The following is a 17,878-nucleotide window of genomic DNA, read 5'->3' on the forward strand; positions in this document are numbered from 1 at the left end:
ATGGTCTCAGTCTGGGTTCCCTGTGGGATGAACATGAGATATGTCGATGAGATATGGTCATACACTCTGTGTGTCAGGGAGGATGGAGGGGGGGTGTGCCTGGGTGTGCATGTGTTGGTGAGCAATCTCGGCAGTTTTCTATATTGGATGTGCATAAAGGCTTTGCCTATAGAAAATCCCCAGAGGTGGCAGCCTAACCCAAACATTCGACTGTCAATCACTATAAGCCACCAACCACGGTCATGACCCGGGAACAGGAAGAGGCCTTGTTGTGCCTGAACGGATCTTACTGTGCTACTCTGAAGGGAGCCATGTATATATAGAGCTGTATCTGTGTGTTTAACTTACTCTTTAGTATAGTAGTGGGAGTTCAGCATAAGTGGTGGCATTTTTGCATCTGACATCTATGACAACCTTCAATCCGCTGCTAAACATGTTAAATGTGATGTAGTATACCTCATTCTGTAGAATGTGCTCAAAACACTACCACTTTACATAATATTATTGGTAGAATACTACAGCATCTGAATCAGCCATGTCTGTCATTTTACTCAGCAATATTAGAGAGCAGTTAATATTTCCAGAATTCTTTCATCTGAGTTGTCTGTTGCACGACTAATACAACCTTTGAACGTACACATGTTCCACCCAAACAAGTTCCTTTCCCAGGGCTATTTTGCAGAGGTGCCGTTGCTCCGTGCAAGACGATTGTGATTGGTTTAAAGAAATGCCAATAAACTAGAGCATCTATTTCTCCCATCCCGGAATGCTGTGTGGACTAGCCAGACCCTCCTCCGCAGCACTGTGGAGGAAGGTCTGGCAATGCGAGACTATGACATAAGTGACCCATATTACATGCAGTTTCTTTCAATGTTATTATAAAAGTCGGTGTTTCAACCATTTGGGGGAAAAAGAGAGCACTGGAATCCGATCAAGAGTCAGTATCAGGAGAAACCGTGAGTTTAGGTATCAGCATGGGTATCGTAAGAGAAAGTTGAGTTTTAGTTTGGAATTTACAAATGCTCATCTTGATACACATGGGGTAAAAAAAAGCAAAAAAAAAAAGCTTTGGATATGGTTTTCAAAAGGCAAACTACACTTGCCTGGCTTACGTAGGTTGTTTTGTGCTCAATTTCTTTAATGCCTCCATGAAACTTAAGCGATGCTCTAATTTATTAGAGTATGCATGGTCCTTAAAGCAAGAAAAACAAAATCAGCTGTTATAAATATAGGGTGGCCTCAGTGTGTGTGTGTGTATGTGTGTGTGTGTGTGTGTGTGTGTGTGTGTGTGTGTGTATGTGTGTGTGTGTGTGTGTGTGTGTGCGTGTGTGTGTAAAATGACTGATGTTGGCGGATGCCGCAAAAGTAGGTCATCAAAACCTCTCTCACTCTTCACCATGTTGACACATGCATACCTGGCAACTGAAAAGTTACACTATTCTTTGTTTCTCTTCCTGTTGCAGGCTCTCTTTTGATCCATTATTTTGTTCTCTTTTTTTTTGCATTGTGTGCCTACCGTATGTATGGGTCTATAAGTACTGCAGTGATGCAAAAACAAAGTTAATCAAAATAGTATTTCCTATGTTTATTTTTTATTTAACCTTTATTTAACCAGGTAGGCCGTTGAGAACAGGTTCTCATTTGCAACGGCAACCTGGCCAAAAAAAGCGTAGGCGTGCAAGACAACAAATAGTTTCACATTCAATACAGTACAAGAATACAGAATACAATATGCTACATAAAGTGCAGAATAAGTGGGCATTACAAATGCCGACACGTAGTGAGGTGTAAGTAAGTCGATGGATGTGCAATATACATGAAGAGAGAGTCTATATCACTGCTGAGATCGTGTAGAGAGTCGAGGTGTATGTTTTATGTATGAGGGTGTGGAGGATGGCTGGAGAACACCTGGCACCTACAAAAATATTTACCCAGGCAGCTATCACTGTGAAGGGGACATTTCTTTTGACATTCCCCATCCTCTGGTTCCCTTTTCCTGCTTTTCCACTCCACATCAAAGAAGACTTAATACTGATTAAAACAACTGCAGAGTTTTAAGGCATTACCCACTTTGTGGAGATAAGTGGCAATGCTGCAGGAGACTGGGAATTTAGGAGTGACATAACAGTATTTTAAGAGAGAGCTGGAGTAAAGAAAGGCAATAGGAAAGGAGGGAATACACATGTGCATTGGAGATGCTTTTAAAGAAAGGGGCTGTGTCTTCCCACAAAGAAATTTAACTAGTAGCTACAAATCAGATGCTGCTCATTCACTGCCATTTATCTTTCCCCATACTGGGGAAGCCTTTATAAGTTCTGTTGGTAGGGTGTAATGCTAAAAGCCACATTATCTTCCCTCAGGAATACCTGTATTGTTACAATGTATGTGTTCTTACATGCTTAAAGTGCTTATGATCTGGGATATGTAAATATTATGGCTTTTATATATTGGCTTTCTTAAAAGGGTTTATTTCATTACGCAGAGCCTCCTACTTTCCTTGCAAAGGCTAATGCAATCAGTAATAAAGACAAATCTTCCCTGTCAGTATTTGTGTGTCAATGGCTCTAAGCGAGTGTCAGCTTCTTTGAGCGTCCTGGTGTGTGATGAAGTATGTGAAAGGTTGATGGAGAGTGTGAGAGAAAAGGGACAGACAGAGAGACAAAAACACATGTACTGTGTGTTTGTCTCTGAGCCAGTGAATGAAATATACAGGCTGAAGTGTGTGTGTGTGTGTGTGTGTGTGTCCTGGCACGTGTGAGGTGGTGTGTGGGTGTCGAGAGGGATAGCTCATAAAACCCATGATCACACTGATGAGGTCACGGGGAGTGAAACCGGAGAAAGCCTTTCATTTCCTGTCTCATTCCATCCCTCTCTCTTCTACCTCCATTCATCCATCTCTCCCCCACCCCTCTGCATATACTTTACTCCTGTTTTTCTCCACTGATGCCACAAGCCAAAGTCTTTCTCCCCCTCTGACTATCTAGAATTGTTCAGTATGTGTCACCCAACACTGGAAAAAAAGAATATAAGTGTTTTTTTTAAAGTGACTGATGTTTGCGTTCAGTGAAAACACATTCTTGGTTCTCGCATAAAAACTCCTCTCTCTTGTACTCTTAGTGTATGGGTTATATAATGGGTATGTCATGTTATACACTTGTACCATCTTTCTTTAAAATAATAAAATGAGAAACAAAAAGGGCTGCAACTAATATTTATTTTTATTTTTAATAGTGAAAAAAATCACACTACTAAAACCCAAGATGACATCTTCAAATGTCTCGTTTTGTCCAACTAACAGTACAATACCTAAAAATATTAATCTTACAATGATATAATATCCTCACATATAAGATATTTAGCAATTTTGCTTGAAAAAAATAATAGAAAAATTAATCGATTATCAAAATAGTTGCAGATTAGTATTCTGTCCTTAATTGATTAATCGACATATTGTTGCAGCTCTAAAACCTATTTCTTCTTTTTTACCTCCTCTAAAAGTAATTTGAGAACTCTTAAACATTAACACACACACACGCACACAAAACAAAAATTGTATGTGAAGGGCATCAGAGAGTGGCACTGAAACAGATGTTTGATATACAAACTTAAGATTAACGAATATATTTGATTTACAAATAAATGTATTTGTTAAACTTGGATGTTTATAACTTAAAAATATGAGAATTTCTTTAGAAATGCAGCCACATGCAAAACTTTTGGTAGATAACGTAAAACTAAAGACTATTAAAGAAGAAACTATTCCGATATATTAATGCATTTTTAGGGTGATCTGCATAGCCAAACTCTGGATATGTGTTAGAAGTGTACAGACAAGCTTTTTGAACAGTTAAAGTCAAAAGAGAGTTGGTTGCAGCTTACTGTTCTGCAAGGCCACAATTCATGGAAGCTACAGGGAGGAAAGTTAGCTAAACAGTGTGTTTCAGCAAAGTGAAATGCCGATTTGAGTCTGTCACCAGCTGCTATGAGTCAACATGTGAGTAAAATCTTTGATAATACTGCCAGTATAAATGTGAGTAGACCACAGAAAAAAAGTGTTTCTCACAAAAAACTTACATCTACAGCCAAAGGGAGACTGTATTGATGTCAGTGGTCACACCGCGAACCTGCAGTTATTTTCTGTTGCAAGGAGAAACCAAGCACAAACCATTGCAATCACACTGTGGCGATCATAGCCATGGAACAACACAAAGGAAAGTAGACGGGAAAGTGTTCACAACACAAGTGCCTGAGACATACAGACTGTGACCAGAGGTGTACAGTAATACTCCCCCACGTCACTTTTAGATAGCAGGTGTTCTAAACTTAGCAAGATTATTATTCATATTGCTTATTGCCCGTGCAGCTTAGTATAGACACATACAGTACATTCAATGTTCAGTCAGACTTACATTGCTGTCTCATGAATGTCCATACATTGTAAATGCCCAAACCTTTTGCATGTACTACCTAAAAAAAATATGTATTAATATTATACATTGAATATTATATATTTACATTTGCTCCTCCTGAGAAGTGTAAGAGCTTAGCTGTGGATAACGTAACTTGATACAAACTCTCAAAATACTAAACCATTAATATTTAGGGTATTAATTATTCTAATTGTATTGCCCAAAAACTTATTTTTTTACATCAGATCAATTATATATGGCCAATTATCAATAGTGGTTATTGTCTATTATTGGTTATTGGCTCGTGTGATTGGTTGTAATAGTCGCTGGAGCCGTCCTTTAGACTTCTCATATTTTTGACGGGTGGTCTGAGAAATCAGAAATCGACAGAGACAGCTATATTCTCTACTCTCTGAAAAAAGTTGATGATTTTGAATCCACCTGCGTCTCCATAGCTGGATCTTGAACAAAAGATGAGGAAAGAGTACCCTGCATGACCACTTGGGATATTTTTCTTTGTTTACTTGGCTTTTAATAGCCTAGTATTTAAAGCTCACCAGCAATTTTCTTCACAGTTCACCAAAACATCAAGGCACACCAGAGCTCACTCCATAACACAACAGCTGTGAACCAGTGCAGCAGAGCATAACAGAGAACTACACAACTACTCCTGCAGTCAGCCTTTTTCTTATCACAGGCTCATTACTGGTCAGTGTTTGACAAAAACTCCAAGGGGCAGCAGTAACTGGCTGCCAGATTGCCTGTCCCATCTGTGTGCTCACGTTTAGCAGAGGGAGATAAATTAAAGGCGGGAAAAGCAGGAATGATGCTGAGGGAAGCTGTGTCTACTTGTGGGAATAAATAAGTTTCCCAAGAGAAAAACACTGGAAACATTAAAAACAAGAGACTGCGTCAAGCTACAGTATCTGAGATCAAAACAAACACAAGACAACAAAATGACAAAGGTAGTTAACGTCAAATGAAATAAAGCCCCTTGATTAGAAAATGGAATCTATCTTGTTTGAAAAATGAGTGTGCAAAGAAAGACACTGAAATGCAGTATGTGAATAGTCTGCATGTTTGTGTATAGTTTCAGATCATCACTGGGCAAACTGCCACTTCTGATTAACCTTGATCGAACATCCTTTTGTTTGTGTGTCTAGAATATATTCCATTTGTTCCCCAAAGGGGAGATGGTAAAGCAGCGGCACTAACAGTGATTAGGTATTCAGTATAAGGTTTAGCACAGGGGACCTCAGGCTTTCCATATCAGAACCATATTTCATGTATTTTTTTTATTTATTCCAGTTTCATAAAAACAAACACATTAGATAATGTGGATGGGGAGTCTGGGATTAATTTTAAAGCAGCTGATTAGTGTGTGTTTGTGTGTGTCCTGGGGTAATTGTGTCTGGGACCATGCATAAAAAGCCTTCAGGCTTAACTGCAGTCTGGGAGATAGAAACATTCCCCTCCTCCTCTTCCTATCCCCGTCTCCGCCCATCCCCCCTTCCAGCCCACTCATTCTGTCTTTTCACATTTTCCTGTTGTCTGGAAGAAAAACTTGTTTTTTAACTGGTGTCTTCTTTCCTCTTTCCATCACAGAACACATCTGCTCCTCCATTTTTCCCACTGTGTTTTGTCTATGCGGCATTGCCATCCTTCCTCTATTCAATTCTCATCCATGCCCCTTCTCTCCAATGTAAATCAGACTGAGAATGCTTAATTTGCTGAATTCTTCATTTTGAGAAAATGTACATCCAGAGCACAACAGGTATACAGGGAATATTTTTAATGTCGAAACCTCATTTGCAGATTAAGCCAATCTTTTACAACCTTTTTAAGATTACATGTGAAGTCCCGCAGTTGGTGTCCACAAACACAGTAAACAAAGTCTGCTTTAAATAACAGATACAATGAAGTGTCTTAACAACCTGTTCAAAGCAGTACAAACATATATTGAAGAGTTAAATTTAAGTATATGTATGTTAATAATATATGATTAATACTTAAGTATTATATTCATAAGAAATAAAAAAATAAAAAATGGCAGCTCAAGTATGAAGTTACCTACTGCTAAAGTGAATAAGCCGTCCCATCTTCTCTAATGACCAGTAGCGGCAGCGTGTGCAGATAGCTAGCCAGGAAGTTGATAGACAAAAATTCTTGCCTTGAATTAGGCAATCAGGTTTAGTGTTGGATGCAAAGTACCACTTCCAATGATACAGGGATCATAAACAGGCTGAGAATAAGCACTACCTGAGAAAATGGCATGAATGAAGAAAGTCTCACAGCCGTTAAAATAACTGTAAGGAAGTTTGGCTAGATTTTATTTCACTAGACTTGTAACAACCCTTCTGAGTAACAAGCAGTCTTTTCTTTTGATTTGACCATTTTTGCAGAAAAAATGCAGGAACTGCAGTTTAAAATTCCAAGCCCTCGCGAATAATGGTGACATTGGTTGAATGTGTGTTATTACGATTGAAAAATAAAGGGCCATTCCCATACATACACTTAACAGGTTGCCTGTTAAAATGACTTGTTCGGTTCTGCTTATCTGCTTATGAGAACTAAACAAGTTCTCATCCACACCAGTGTAAACATCATGAAGTAATTAGCCTCTCGGTAGCTTTGTGTGTAATTCACTGTCATAAATCAAATCCAATTATTAAATCAAATTATTAAATTCAATTATTAAGAGACTATTGCAGGACTCTGATCAGGTCCAGCCCGATTCGTCCCCTCTGAGGGTCCACATTCAGGACCCGGACCTCCACCCGTTCCCCAGGTCCCAGCGCCAGGCTGCGGCGGCGCTGGCTGACAGGCAGTTTGTCCAAGGTGATGTTGCTCTTGTGGATGAGGCCTGCGCGGCCAACGCCGATATCTACAAAAGCCCCGAACAGAGTTGTGTTGTCCACCCGGCCCGTCAGCACCGCACCCACCCGCAGATCACTCATCGACACAATGCCCTGCTTAAAGTCCGCCTGCCCAAAATCTGGAGATGGCAAAAAGAGATCAAGAGGGATAATATCAAAAAAAGTGAGGTGGTTAGGTGGAAGTGAAGGATAGAGATCTATGACAAAATCAGGCCCGGGTGAGAGCTAGCACAAATGCTTTGGAGGAGAGACGGGAAAAGGGGATGCAGGAAAGAGAGGGGGTGGGACAGAAATGACAAACAGATATTGCATTTCGAGCAGCAACCCAATACTTGTGTCTGCATACTTCCACACTTCTCAGCATTCTGTTCTACCCCACTTTCCACTTGGCCTGTTCATGAGAGATCTTTTTCCTTTCTGTAGCATTAACACAAACAAGGAAGGCTCGCGCCCCAGGAAATAGTCCGGTCCAATTATCTTCCCCACAGCACTGATTTCATGCGGTAGCCTCGACCCATCTGTTTACTCAGCTGAGCACTAGCTAGGAAGCCAAGCATAGTGTGCTGCAACCGAATAGGGCCAACCTGAGAATGAACCTTAAAGCTATGTTCCTTAATTTAGAAGAGTTAGCCAGCACTAACTGGGTATCCAGGCTTGACTTTTTTTCTCTCCGCATGTACGAAAAAGAAGAGCCTGGTAATAAGGTATGGAAGTTATTTTGTATTTAACTCACCAGTCTGGAAATCAGACAGCAATTGTAAAGATATTTTATAAACCTAGGTTAATTAAAGTTTGCACTTTCGTCCTTGTTTTACATGAGGACAACAGACCAAGTAGCCCTGTCCTAGGTTTCTTCATAACGTAGAAGAGGGCCATTGACCAATACATTTATCAGGAAATGTTCATTCTTAAAATTATGTTTCCAGAATCAGTGAGGGTGGCACAAGTAGACACGCAATAATAGCAACTATACCTTTGGTCCCTAATGTTTTTCACTTTTGTTTTCTTTTCAAATAGCAGGTACTATCTTCAAATACCAGCTCTCAGTGCATTGTTATTTGTACGAAAGACCGAAAAGAAGAAGACTGCTTGTTTACACATAGCAGCATTATAGCCCTAATCAGAATTACAAGCAATAAGACTTTTACTTTTATTTCCTCTTTAGCATGGAATAAGCTTGTTAAACATAACATATATTAGATTTATTTGCAATACATGTCTTTCAACTAACTGCTCTTGTATTTCAGACACCTTTTTTTATTTTTAAATATAAACAAGAGAAAGAACAAAAAACTTGAGACAAAGATGTAACAGAAATTCTTCCTGAGAAAATTTGAGCTACAGCAAAACGACTGAAAATCTAAAGGTTTGTGATGGTTTATGATTTTACTGTGATTTTAATGTTTAGGTGTTCTTGAACTCAAGAGGACGAGGTAAAGGAGAATACCAGAGGTCTCTGTATTTATGTGTGTAAAGGCATTGTGTCCAACAGCACAGTCTGCTCGAATCATCAAACCCTGTCAGAAACATACTACTTGTGCTGTTGGGCTAAAGGGAGGAAGCCACAGCACTGTCAAATCCTATCAAGCTGTACTGCCGAGACATGCCTATTATAATAAAGGCACAAGAAAAGACAGTGTGTGTTGTAACTAGCAAAGCAGTCAAAGAACTGGACAAATACAAGTTAAACTTTCTATCAGTCAGTAGGGACCAATAAAGGACATTATGATGGAAAGATGAGCCTGTGATAAGTTACTGGGACTGCTATGTTGCAGATATTTACAGTCTATGATTTTTTTATATGATTCAAAACACTGATATGTTTGGGTTCAGTGAAAAGAGCTTTGTATAACAATGTATGTAGTAATAACAGATGTGTGACATAAGGGAGGTACTGAGAAATAAGAGTTTAATTGTGGTTTTGCTTGATTTGAATTCCTATTGATAAATTTGGTGTTGACCTGACATGGATACATATTCTGTATTTTTTTTTATAGACTACGTCTTCATGATCTTTCACAATTTCAATCACGCTGTTTATCAGGTGTTTTACGTGAGAATTGATTTCAGTGTGACTGTGACTGGCAGGAGTCTTACTTTGTCTTATGTCAAACCCAGGGGGCTGCGTGAGGCCATCTATGATGAGTTTGAGGGTTTCAGGTGTGGTGTCCAATGTCCTGGCCAGTTCCTCGACACTGCTGTTCCTAACCTTCCTCTCCACACACTGCCGCAGGCCTGCACTCCCGATCTGGTCTGCACTCCCACCCACGAGGGACAGAAACCTGGACAGGAGAAAAGTTTGTAAAAGAAAAAATGTAAAATATAGTGCAGACTGTGAAACTTAAACTTTTAAAACTACACAACGCTGACAGCAAAAATAAACACACTAAACTATTTGTTAAGGTATGCACTAGGCATGCGCCGGTTACCGGTTTTAAGGTATACCACGGTATGAAAAAGTCACGGTTTCAAAACCATTAAAATTTTTTGAGCTGTTTTTTATGAGTCGTCGCAGACAGAAAGTCACGGCCCCTCCTGTTGTTGGTGTGAGTGTCTGTGCATGATGGCTGCAGGAATTGAAACCCCCGATCTATTCCGCACATCTAAAAAGACTGAAGCTGGCTATGTGGAAATTTCTCGCATTTTCTCCAAACTACTTCAAGGTTACGTAACGCTGTCTTTAAATGAACACAATCAGCTATGAGAGTTGACGTAGCATGTCTAACATTAGTGAAATAATTACTTCAGGCTGCTACTGAGGCAGATAACATGGCTAAGGTCAGCTATTTTCCTTCCTAACGTAACTTCACTAAGAAGACAAGTACACATTTTCTGCTAAGTTAGTACTTTTACTGTAGTGTTAAAATACATTGAGCTGGTATCACGTCTGTTGTTTAAGTCTTCCACCATTGTGTAAATCTGGTTTTGCGACTATCTGTGTTGTACAGAGAGAGCACTAGGGATGTCACGAGAACCGATACTTGCGATACCTTTCGATTCTAAAATGAAAAAACACAGACGATGCCCAATTTTTTAAAGCACCGTAAGCACCGATGCCAGCGTAAGCATCGGTACTGATGGGGGCAGTATACGCCTCAGAGTGTTCCAGTCGATGCTTACAATTAGAAGTAGGAGGTCACGAAGAAGTGGAGCTACACATGGCATAACAAAAACATCTACCAGAGCCTTTCTAACAAGGAGACACAACACTCAAAGAATCATCCACAGAAATGCATGGTGTTAGTTTGTTCGTAATGCCAATATGGCTGCTGTCTAGCCTACACATATTCCGCCCCTTCTTGTATGCCTCCCCATTCACTTGAATAGGAAAATAGCTGCGCGATAACTGCGCAAAGTGCGTTGCAAGATGGCCACCGAGTGGGGGGACTTGCCTAAAAGGACTTAGCATCTACGAGACCAGCATCCAGGTTTGTTCAAAGAATTCAAGAGTTCTGATTCATATTAACTTTCTTTTGTTATCTGTCATACTGAAATACACGTTATATGATGTTTGGGATGGTGGGCACATCTGTTGCGATGGCTTATGTTATGTACGTAGCTTATGCTGTAGGTGTAACGCTAGCCTATACATCGTAATAATGCTGCCTCGGCTAATCAGTTAGCATGCTTCTTTACATTTCAGTCGGCCTTATAGACCAAATGCTTTTGCAAACTGTTTTAAAATCAACTACCTGCCACGACCATGTCTGTAATGACTGCATCTACTGTTAGCTTGTGCATTATACCTGTCCTGTGTGCTTTCTTTAGTCATTTAACTATATTAACTGAAATGTCAATTTTACTTTTCCAGTTTCAGCCAGAGGATGATGTCCAGGAGACACCTCACCTGTACTGCTATAGCCTAGAATCCACTGTTCTCTGTTTTGCTGTTGTTTTTTGCACAATCCAAAAAGTAATTTAATTGCATTGATTACGTGTATGTGATATGGTTGCAATTAGATGCTGTATATTCTCTTCTTGCATATGTACACCAACATGACATTAATAATTATTAGGGCTGTCAATCGATTAAAAAATGTAATCTAATTAATTACATACTCTGTGATTAATTAATCGAAATTAATCGCATACATAATTAACGGTGCCTGAACCGATACTTTTTAAGAAAGTTTAAAAAAAAAACAAAAAAACAAAAAGGGTACTAAACAACAGTCGGTGACATTAAAGAACGGCTTGTTTATTGCTAAGACCATATGGTCAAAATTAAATGATTTAATAATAATGTAATAACTATAACAATAACTTATTTCACTAGTAAATTGCTGTTGAACGACAAAAACAACCACCAGATGGGAAAAGGACATTTAACAATAACTTTGAATGCACCACGAGGCTGTAGTTTACTGGTTTCATTGAACGCACCGTCTGTGTTGTTTTTCCGACAACGGCAGCTGCAGATTGTTACATCCTGGTGTTGAATCCTCTACAGTAAAACACAGTCAAACTTTACACCGTTTAGCGTTAGCTGTCAGCATTTTAACCGTGTTTAATCCAGCTACTAGCTAGCGGTAGGCTAACGTTAGCTGCTGTCGAGTATAGTGTTAACTAGCTAGCGGTAGGCTAACGTTAGCTGCTGTCGAGTATAGTGTTAACTAGCGTCACGTGCAGCGGTGTTTGTGTTGCCTGCATTGTCTGTTTCAGAGCATCAGAGAGAAGCGCAGATATATCAGTGGCATCAGATTTCGGTAGCCAACCCTATTCAGGAAGAAGATTTTTACAAGTAAATGTTAAAATCAATGATCCAGGCAGCGCATTCTCGTCTCCCTCCATCATTTTACAGTCGAATGGTGGCTAGAACGGCTCCGGCTCAAACGTCAATGTGGAATGGATTAATCTGCGTTATTTTTTTTAACGCATTATTTTTTCTAACGCATTATTTTTTCTCAGATTAATTAATCGAAATTAACGCGTTATTTTGACAGCCCTAATAATTATGTTTCTTCGGAGAAAAAAAAGAAGAAAAAACATGAACTGGTGAAGATAGGGTTAAAGTAGCCATTAAAAATGATACCTCTGGAATGTATGAATCTTAAGTTGTTGCACTAAGACCAATGATTGTACTGTATTCTGTTATGCTCTGTATGTTTGTTATATAAATGGCATTTTGAAATTTGCAAATATTTTAATAAAGACGTTCATGTTTAAGTACATGGGATCTTAGAAAATCCTTTTTTTTTTTACCATGGTATCAAATTTGGCATCGAAAATCGTGTAATTTTACTGGTATTGGCACAGACTACTGAATTTTTGGTATCGTGACATCCCTAGAGAGCACGTGTATGTGTGTGCACAAAGTAAACACACACACACTCTCTTTCTCTCTCCATATGTGTATTTGCACATTTACATTGAGAACATTTTAATCATATCATTATTTATATTATTCTTAGTAGGGGTAATTGTAGTGATAACTTTTTACATAAAAGCAATTAGATCATGTAATATTTTGTTTAAATGAATGTTAAACCCAGTGCTATATTACCAAAAGGACACACATTTTTAGACCGGAGTTAACTGTCATTACAGATTCCAGTTAAATTAACATGTCTGTCTTTATTTTTCTTCTTTTTAGGGCAGCAGTAGCTCTGTCAGCAAAGGGGGATCCACATCAAAAAATATGATTGTATTATTTATTTTAACTTAATATGGTACACATTTAAAAATATACCAAATATTCTATATGCTGTTTAAAATGAAATACAGTATGTTCAATGGAGGAAAAGAAGTTGTTTTTACCCAGACATTTCAAAATAATACATTTTAGAGCTGTAATTGCAATACCGTGGTATTTTTGCTGAAGGTTATCATACCGTCAGAATCTCATACCGGCCCATGCCTAGTATGCGCACACAAGTTCATGTAGTGGCCTGCAAGGGACAGTGTTCATAAATGAGTTTTAATAGCGAGTGGTCCTAGTATACGTAGCTAATGCACGTGCACCACCTCCCTCGCAGTCTGAAGGAGAGACCTGGGCTTATGAGGGATAGAGTAACAGAGCAGGAAAAAAGGAAGGGATGGAAGGGAGGGGAAAAGTGAAGACCGACTGGGAAGAATAATTAGGAAAAGAAAAGTAGAACTGTCAAAAAGAACAGAAACAAAATATGAGAAAAGCAAAGACATAGGAAGCGAAAAGCTATGTATGCAGGTAAAGTGAGAGGGAGCTGGGGGGAAAGGAGGGAGGGCAGGAGAAGTGAGAGAGTAATTACATACTAGTCATGAGCTGCCGAGGCTGGGCCTTCTGTTCTAAAAGCACACACAAGCACAAATAAACATTTATTTTGCCCCCTATTAAATCAGGTAACTCCACAGTGGGCTGTAAACACCCTGACACCTTGTCTCATGAAACTGCCTCCACTTTGCTAAGGTTGGACTGTTTGTCCATCTGTCCACCGCCTGGAAAAATCTCCTTATATCACTTTATTCTAGCAGGATGTCCCACCTCCAAAGTGTCTAGACAGTCAGTCAGGTTGCACCATTTAAAGCTCTATTATTATTGCAAACTAATTAGCTAGTCTACACTTACACTCTAAACAGACTTGGTAACAAACTGACATGAGAGCCAGAGTAGCAAATAAGGGTTATGGAAAAATATGTGATGTGTGCGTCTGTGTGAGTGTTGTGCTACTGTATATGTTATTTACAGTAGGCACTTTCCACGGATGGTGATAGATGTGAATGCATTTGCCTCTATGCATGTGTTCATGTGTGGACCAACTGGGCAGCGTCCGTGATGGATGTCGCTCACTGTCAGCCTGCCGCCTAACAGACTCCGCAGCTGTCCCCCCCTCTCCCCCCCATGATGGACAGAACAGGTGGACACACACACAACGTTGATTCATACACAATGTTTTTCAGAAATGCTCCTTTGGCAGTAGCAGAGACAGTGCGGATGTAATGGGACACAGCTTGTGTACAAACTATGTATGAGACAGCTGTGAGTGGAGAGGCCCCTGCCAGCTAAGTCACCATCTACCGTCCAAAAGAGGGAGACAAGCGGAATCAATCCCTCAACACCAGCGAGCCAGATCAGTTCAAAATAGTATCTGAGTATGTGCCAGAAATGGCTTAGTGGTGAGGAAACAGCACCTTTGGACCAAAATGGATGACTGTCTAACACTAGGGTCTTGTCTCCTGCGTCTCCCTAGGCTTCTTAACTTTCCAACCATATATCTCTTTACAGGAAAAGAAATACTTGGATCTTGGTGGCCTAGTTGTAAGATGCATACCACATAGCCCTCATGGTTTGAATTCAGCCTGGGACCTTTGCTGAAGGTCGTCCCTCTTCCTATTTCTTACTTACAATGTGTCCTGTCTTTCTCTACCATGTCAACATTCATAAAAATGGCAACAACAAAAAAACTTTAAGAGACCATTTTTGGTACATTTTGTTGGGTATTCAATTGCAGTACTCACTGGAGTATAACTCTCATTTCTCATTTTATAATTTCTTACAGACATCCATAGAAAAACGTATCTTCATACTAGAACTTTTTAAAAAGCTGTTTATGACATTAAGACTTTAATCAACTTAAAATACTGTCAGCTTTTCTGTTCATATACGCTGAGGCTGAAATGCAGGCTTTTCTAAATAGATACTTACTGATAGTAAAACCTCAAACCATTCAAACATTAAACTTCTAAACTTACGAGCACAGAGGTTCAAGAGAGTGCAGACTATCAGTTTCAAACTTAGGAGCATCCCCTTAACATATAAATGACAAAAAATATTCACGATAGAATGATAGAGGAAAGGGAGAGAGTGTGAAAGCAGTGTTGAATTAAGAGCAGCCTGTTTTCTGGTTATAGAACATACAATGGCTTTGGTGGGTGGTGGGTTCTCTTTTCAGGTGTGTGCGCGCGTGCGTTGCCCATCTCATTTTTCCAAGGGTGTATGTTAGTATTTAAGGGGTACCAGGAGCCCAGAGGCCTCCACCATTGGGTTCATACTCATATAATTACTACCAACACTGTGTGTGTGTGTGTGTGTGTATATGTGGTGTGTGTGTACGTGTGAATGTGGATTTGGGTGGGCTAGGGTCTAGATTTTATCCAGGCTCACAGCAAGAACCCACTCTGTCTTGTATTATAGAAATATTGGGCCCCGACTGTTCCATATCTGAGAAGTTTTCATCATAGAGTGAACCCCCATAATACTACATATCTTATGGAATGGAGCCAACTGACTTACAACAATATGCTTCATTGATATCTGATGTTAAATATTTTAATAGAGTAGATCCTCTACAGCTGAATATCAACATTCTTTACAGAAAGTTGCATGTCATTATTTTCTTTTAAGCAAACATATTTCTGACAAATTGTGTCTGTGCATTTGTGGTCTTGCATGTGTGTGTGTATGTTGCATATGGTTTCAAAAGGGGGGTGGATGTGTGGGCTGTGAGCAGTAATGGAGGATCCAGTTTCACTAATGTGATGAACATGATATTCCTTAAAGACACACACACACACACACACACACACACACACACACACACACACACACACACACACACACAGCATTCCTCTACAATCCTCCCTTCATACCTCCTGCTTTTATCAGTTGTAGGTGAATATGTGAGAAGAGCAGTGAGGCATATGATGCTCTACACAGTTCGTTGAGTTTTTCATTTAGGAGGGATTGAATGTGTCCAAATATACTAATTAGTGACTTTAAAGGACAGTGTTTTCCAGGGAATAAAAAGAAAAAATGAACTTTCAAAATGTAAAACTGAATCTAAAAAAACCTCTTTGCTGGCATGACACCAAAACTCAAAGGAGGAAAAAATCACGCACTGTTAACTTGAATGTAATTATTTATTTTAAATTCTAAATTAAACAAACACTTTTTATAAATGACAATAAAATTCATCAAGACAGCAACATCGTTTTAAACAGATTAATCAAAGTCTAAGATTACAACTGTAACAATGAGAGCTTGAAGAGACAGTTGAATCAGGCTCAACTACACACTCTGCAAGTGTGATGGACTATTTTGCAGAGGTATGACATACTCTGATTTAAAGTTCAGTGGAAGATGATTTATTTTCCATTGCAACAAAACTACACCAAGCTGTCTAAATTTCACGGAAAAGGAAGTGCTGACATGCATGGCTTTTCCTGCACTGTCACCAGCCCTCAACCCCACAGATCATCGTCGTTTACATTTAAAAAGGGATGCGACATACTGTAAAACCACAAGATATGCTTTGGGATGTTCTAAAAGATATGGATCCCAAATTCTGCACGAGTTTGAGAAACTGAGGCCATCACAAAATATATGTGCAAGCAGGTGAGAAATTTGTACTGAATTGAGTAAATTACCAGACATGGATTATAAGATAGTCTAAACAAAGGACACAGCATTTGCCAACACATGGTTAAGAATTCTGAACAGCAGGACAAATAGAAAAACAAAGACTGATAAGTAGACTGGTGAGAAACAAGAGAAAGATGTAATGATAGAGAGAAAAAAAGGGGCAAGAGAAGGAAAATGCACATCACACGAGGTGATTTTCTACCACACACTACCACCTACTTAGCTAAATGTAGGATATTGAATGTATAATTACAGTTAACAAAATGTGTTCAAAAAACAAAGTAATTTTCTCTGCCCCAGCTTAAATGTTAATTTAATCCAATGTGATATTAAGACTTTTTAAAAGACCTGAGACAATGTAAAATGTTATAGTTAGGTCATTTTTATTCAGATTCATTAGCGGATAAAGAATCAGTTTAACTCCAGCCCTGACTGATCAAGACAATTACATTTTAAAGAAATATACAAACATGTAACAATATCTACAACACAAAAACACACTCTGCCAGGTGTGAATAACGACTACTGACGTTCAAGAGTGCCCCATGACAACAGCAACATTTCGTCACCTTACTAAGTTGTGATAACAAACACCACTGAGAAAGAAAGACAGACAGACAGAAGGAACAACGATGCGTGGATGAGAAAGTAAGGTGTCTGCCCAAAAGAGAGGAATAAAACAAATTTAGAGTAACATAAGCTGTGTGGATTCGGTAGAAAAGAGAAGGTGTTCACATGTAGCCTACTGTATGTGTGAGACAGAGAGGACAAATAAAAAGAGAGAAAGGAATAGAGGGTGCATTATAATAGAAGAGAGGGTGGTTGTTTGTCTTTTTAAACCCCTGACCTCCAACAGCTCTTTGATATACTGTACAATAAAGTCTATGCTGAACACAGACACATAAACTCACAAACACATGGTCACTTAGTTGAAGTAGAAAAGATAAGCAATTACACATTCTCATTCAAGCGGCATCAATCTATCTTCACACTGTGCGCATAGAGACGCATCCACCCACATACATGCACGGAGGCCATTAAAGGCACATCAACATGAGGGGAGTGATGCTTAGAGCCACTAGTGTCAGAACTTATGTAGACTAAACACAGTTGAGTGACTACAGCTGTAGGAGAGAGAGGGCTCTCTCTCCGTTTCTCACACACACACACACACACACACACACACACACACACACACACACGACGAGTCTTGGGCAGATGTTCAATGTGCTTTTGATATCAGCATCAGCAGCGCT

The 17,878-nt window shown here is 39.3% G+C and overlaps 1 protein-coding gene across 3 annotated transcripts in view; it reads right to left on the reverse strand.

The window, feature by feature from the left end:
• Positions 1–6,186: 6,186 nt before the first annotated feature.
• srbd1 (S1 RNA binding domain 1) overlaps positions 6,187–17,878 on the reverse strand; it is a 64,136-nt gene continuing 52,444 nt past the window's right edge. For 2 of the 3 annotated variants that reach the window (XM_035992043.1, XM_031315970.2), the window contains exons 20-21: positions 9,383–9,567; positions 7,112–7,404 (exon numbers count right to left, since the gene is read on the reverse strand). In XM_035992043.1, coding sequence (XP_035847936.1) covers positions 7,112–7,404; positions 9,383–9,567 — 478 coding nt within the window. Of the gene's footprint in view, positions 7,405–9,382; positions 9,568–17,878 lie in introns of all 3 variants that reach the window. The other variant, XM_031315969.2, reaches the window with a different exon arrangement.

The sequence above is a fragment of the Sander lucioperca genome, chromosome 15, assembly GCF_008315115.2.
Source record: "Sander lucioperca isolate FBNREF2018 chromosome 15, SLUC_FBN_1.2, whole genome shotgun sequence".
Lineage (NCBI taxonomy): Eukaryota > Metazoa > Chordata > Actinopteri > Perciformes > Percidae > Sander > Sander lucioperca.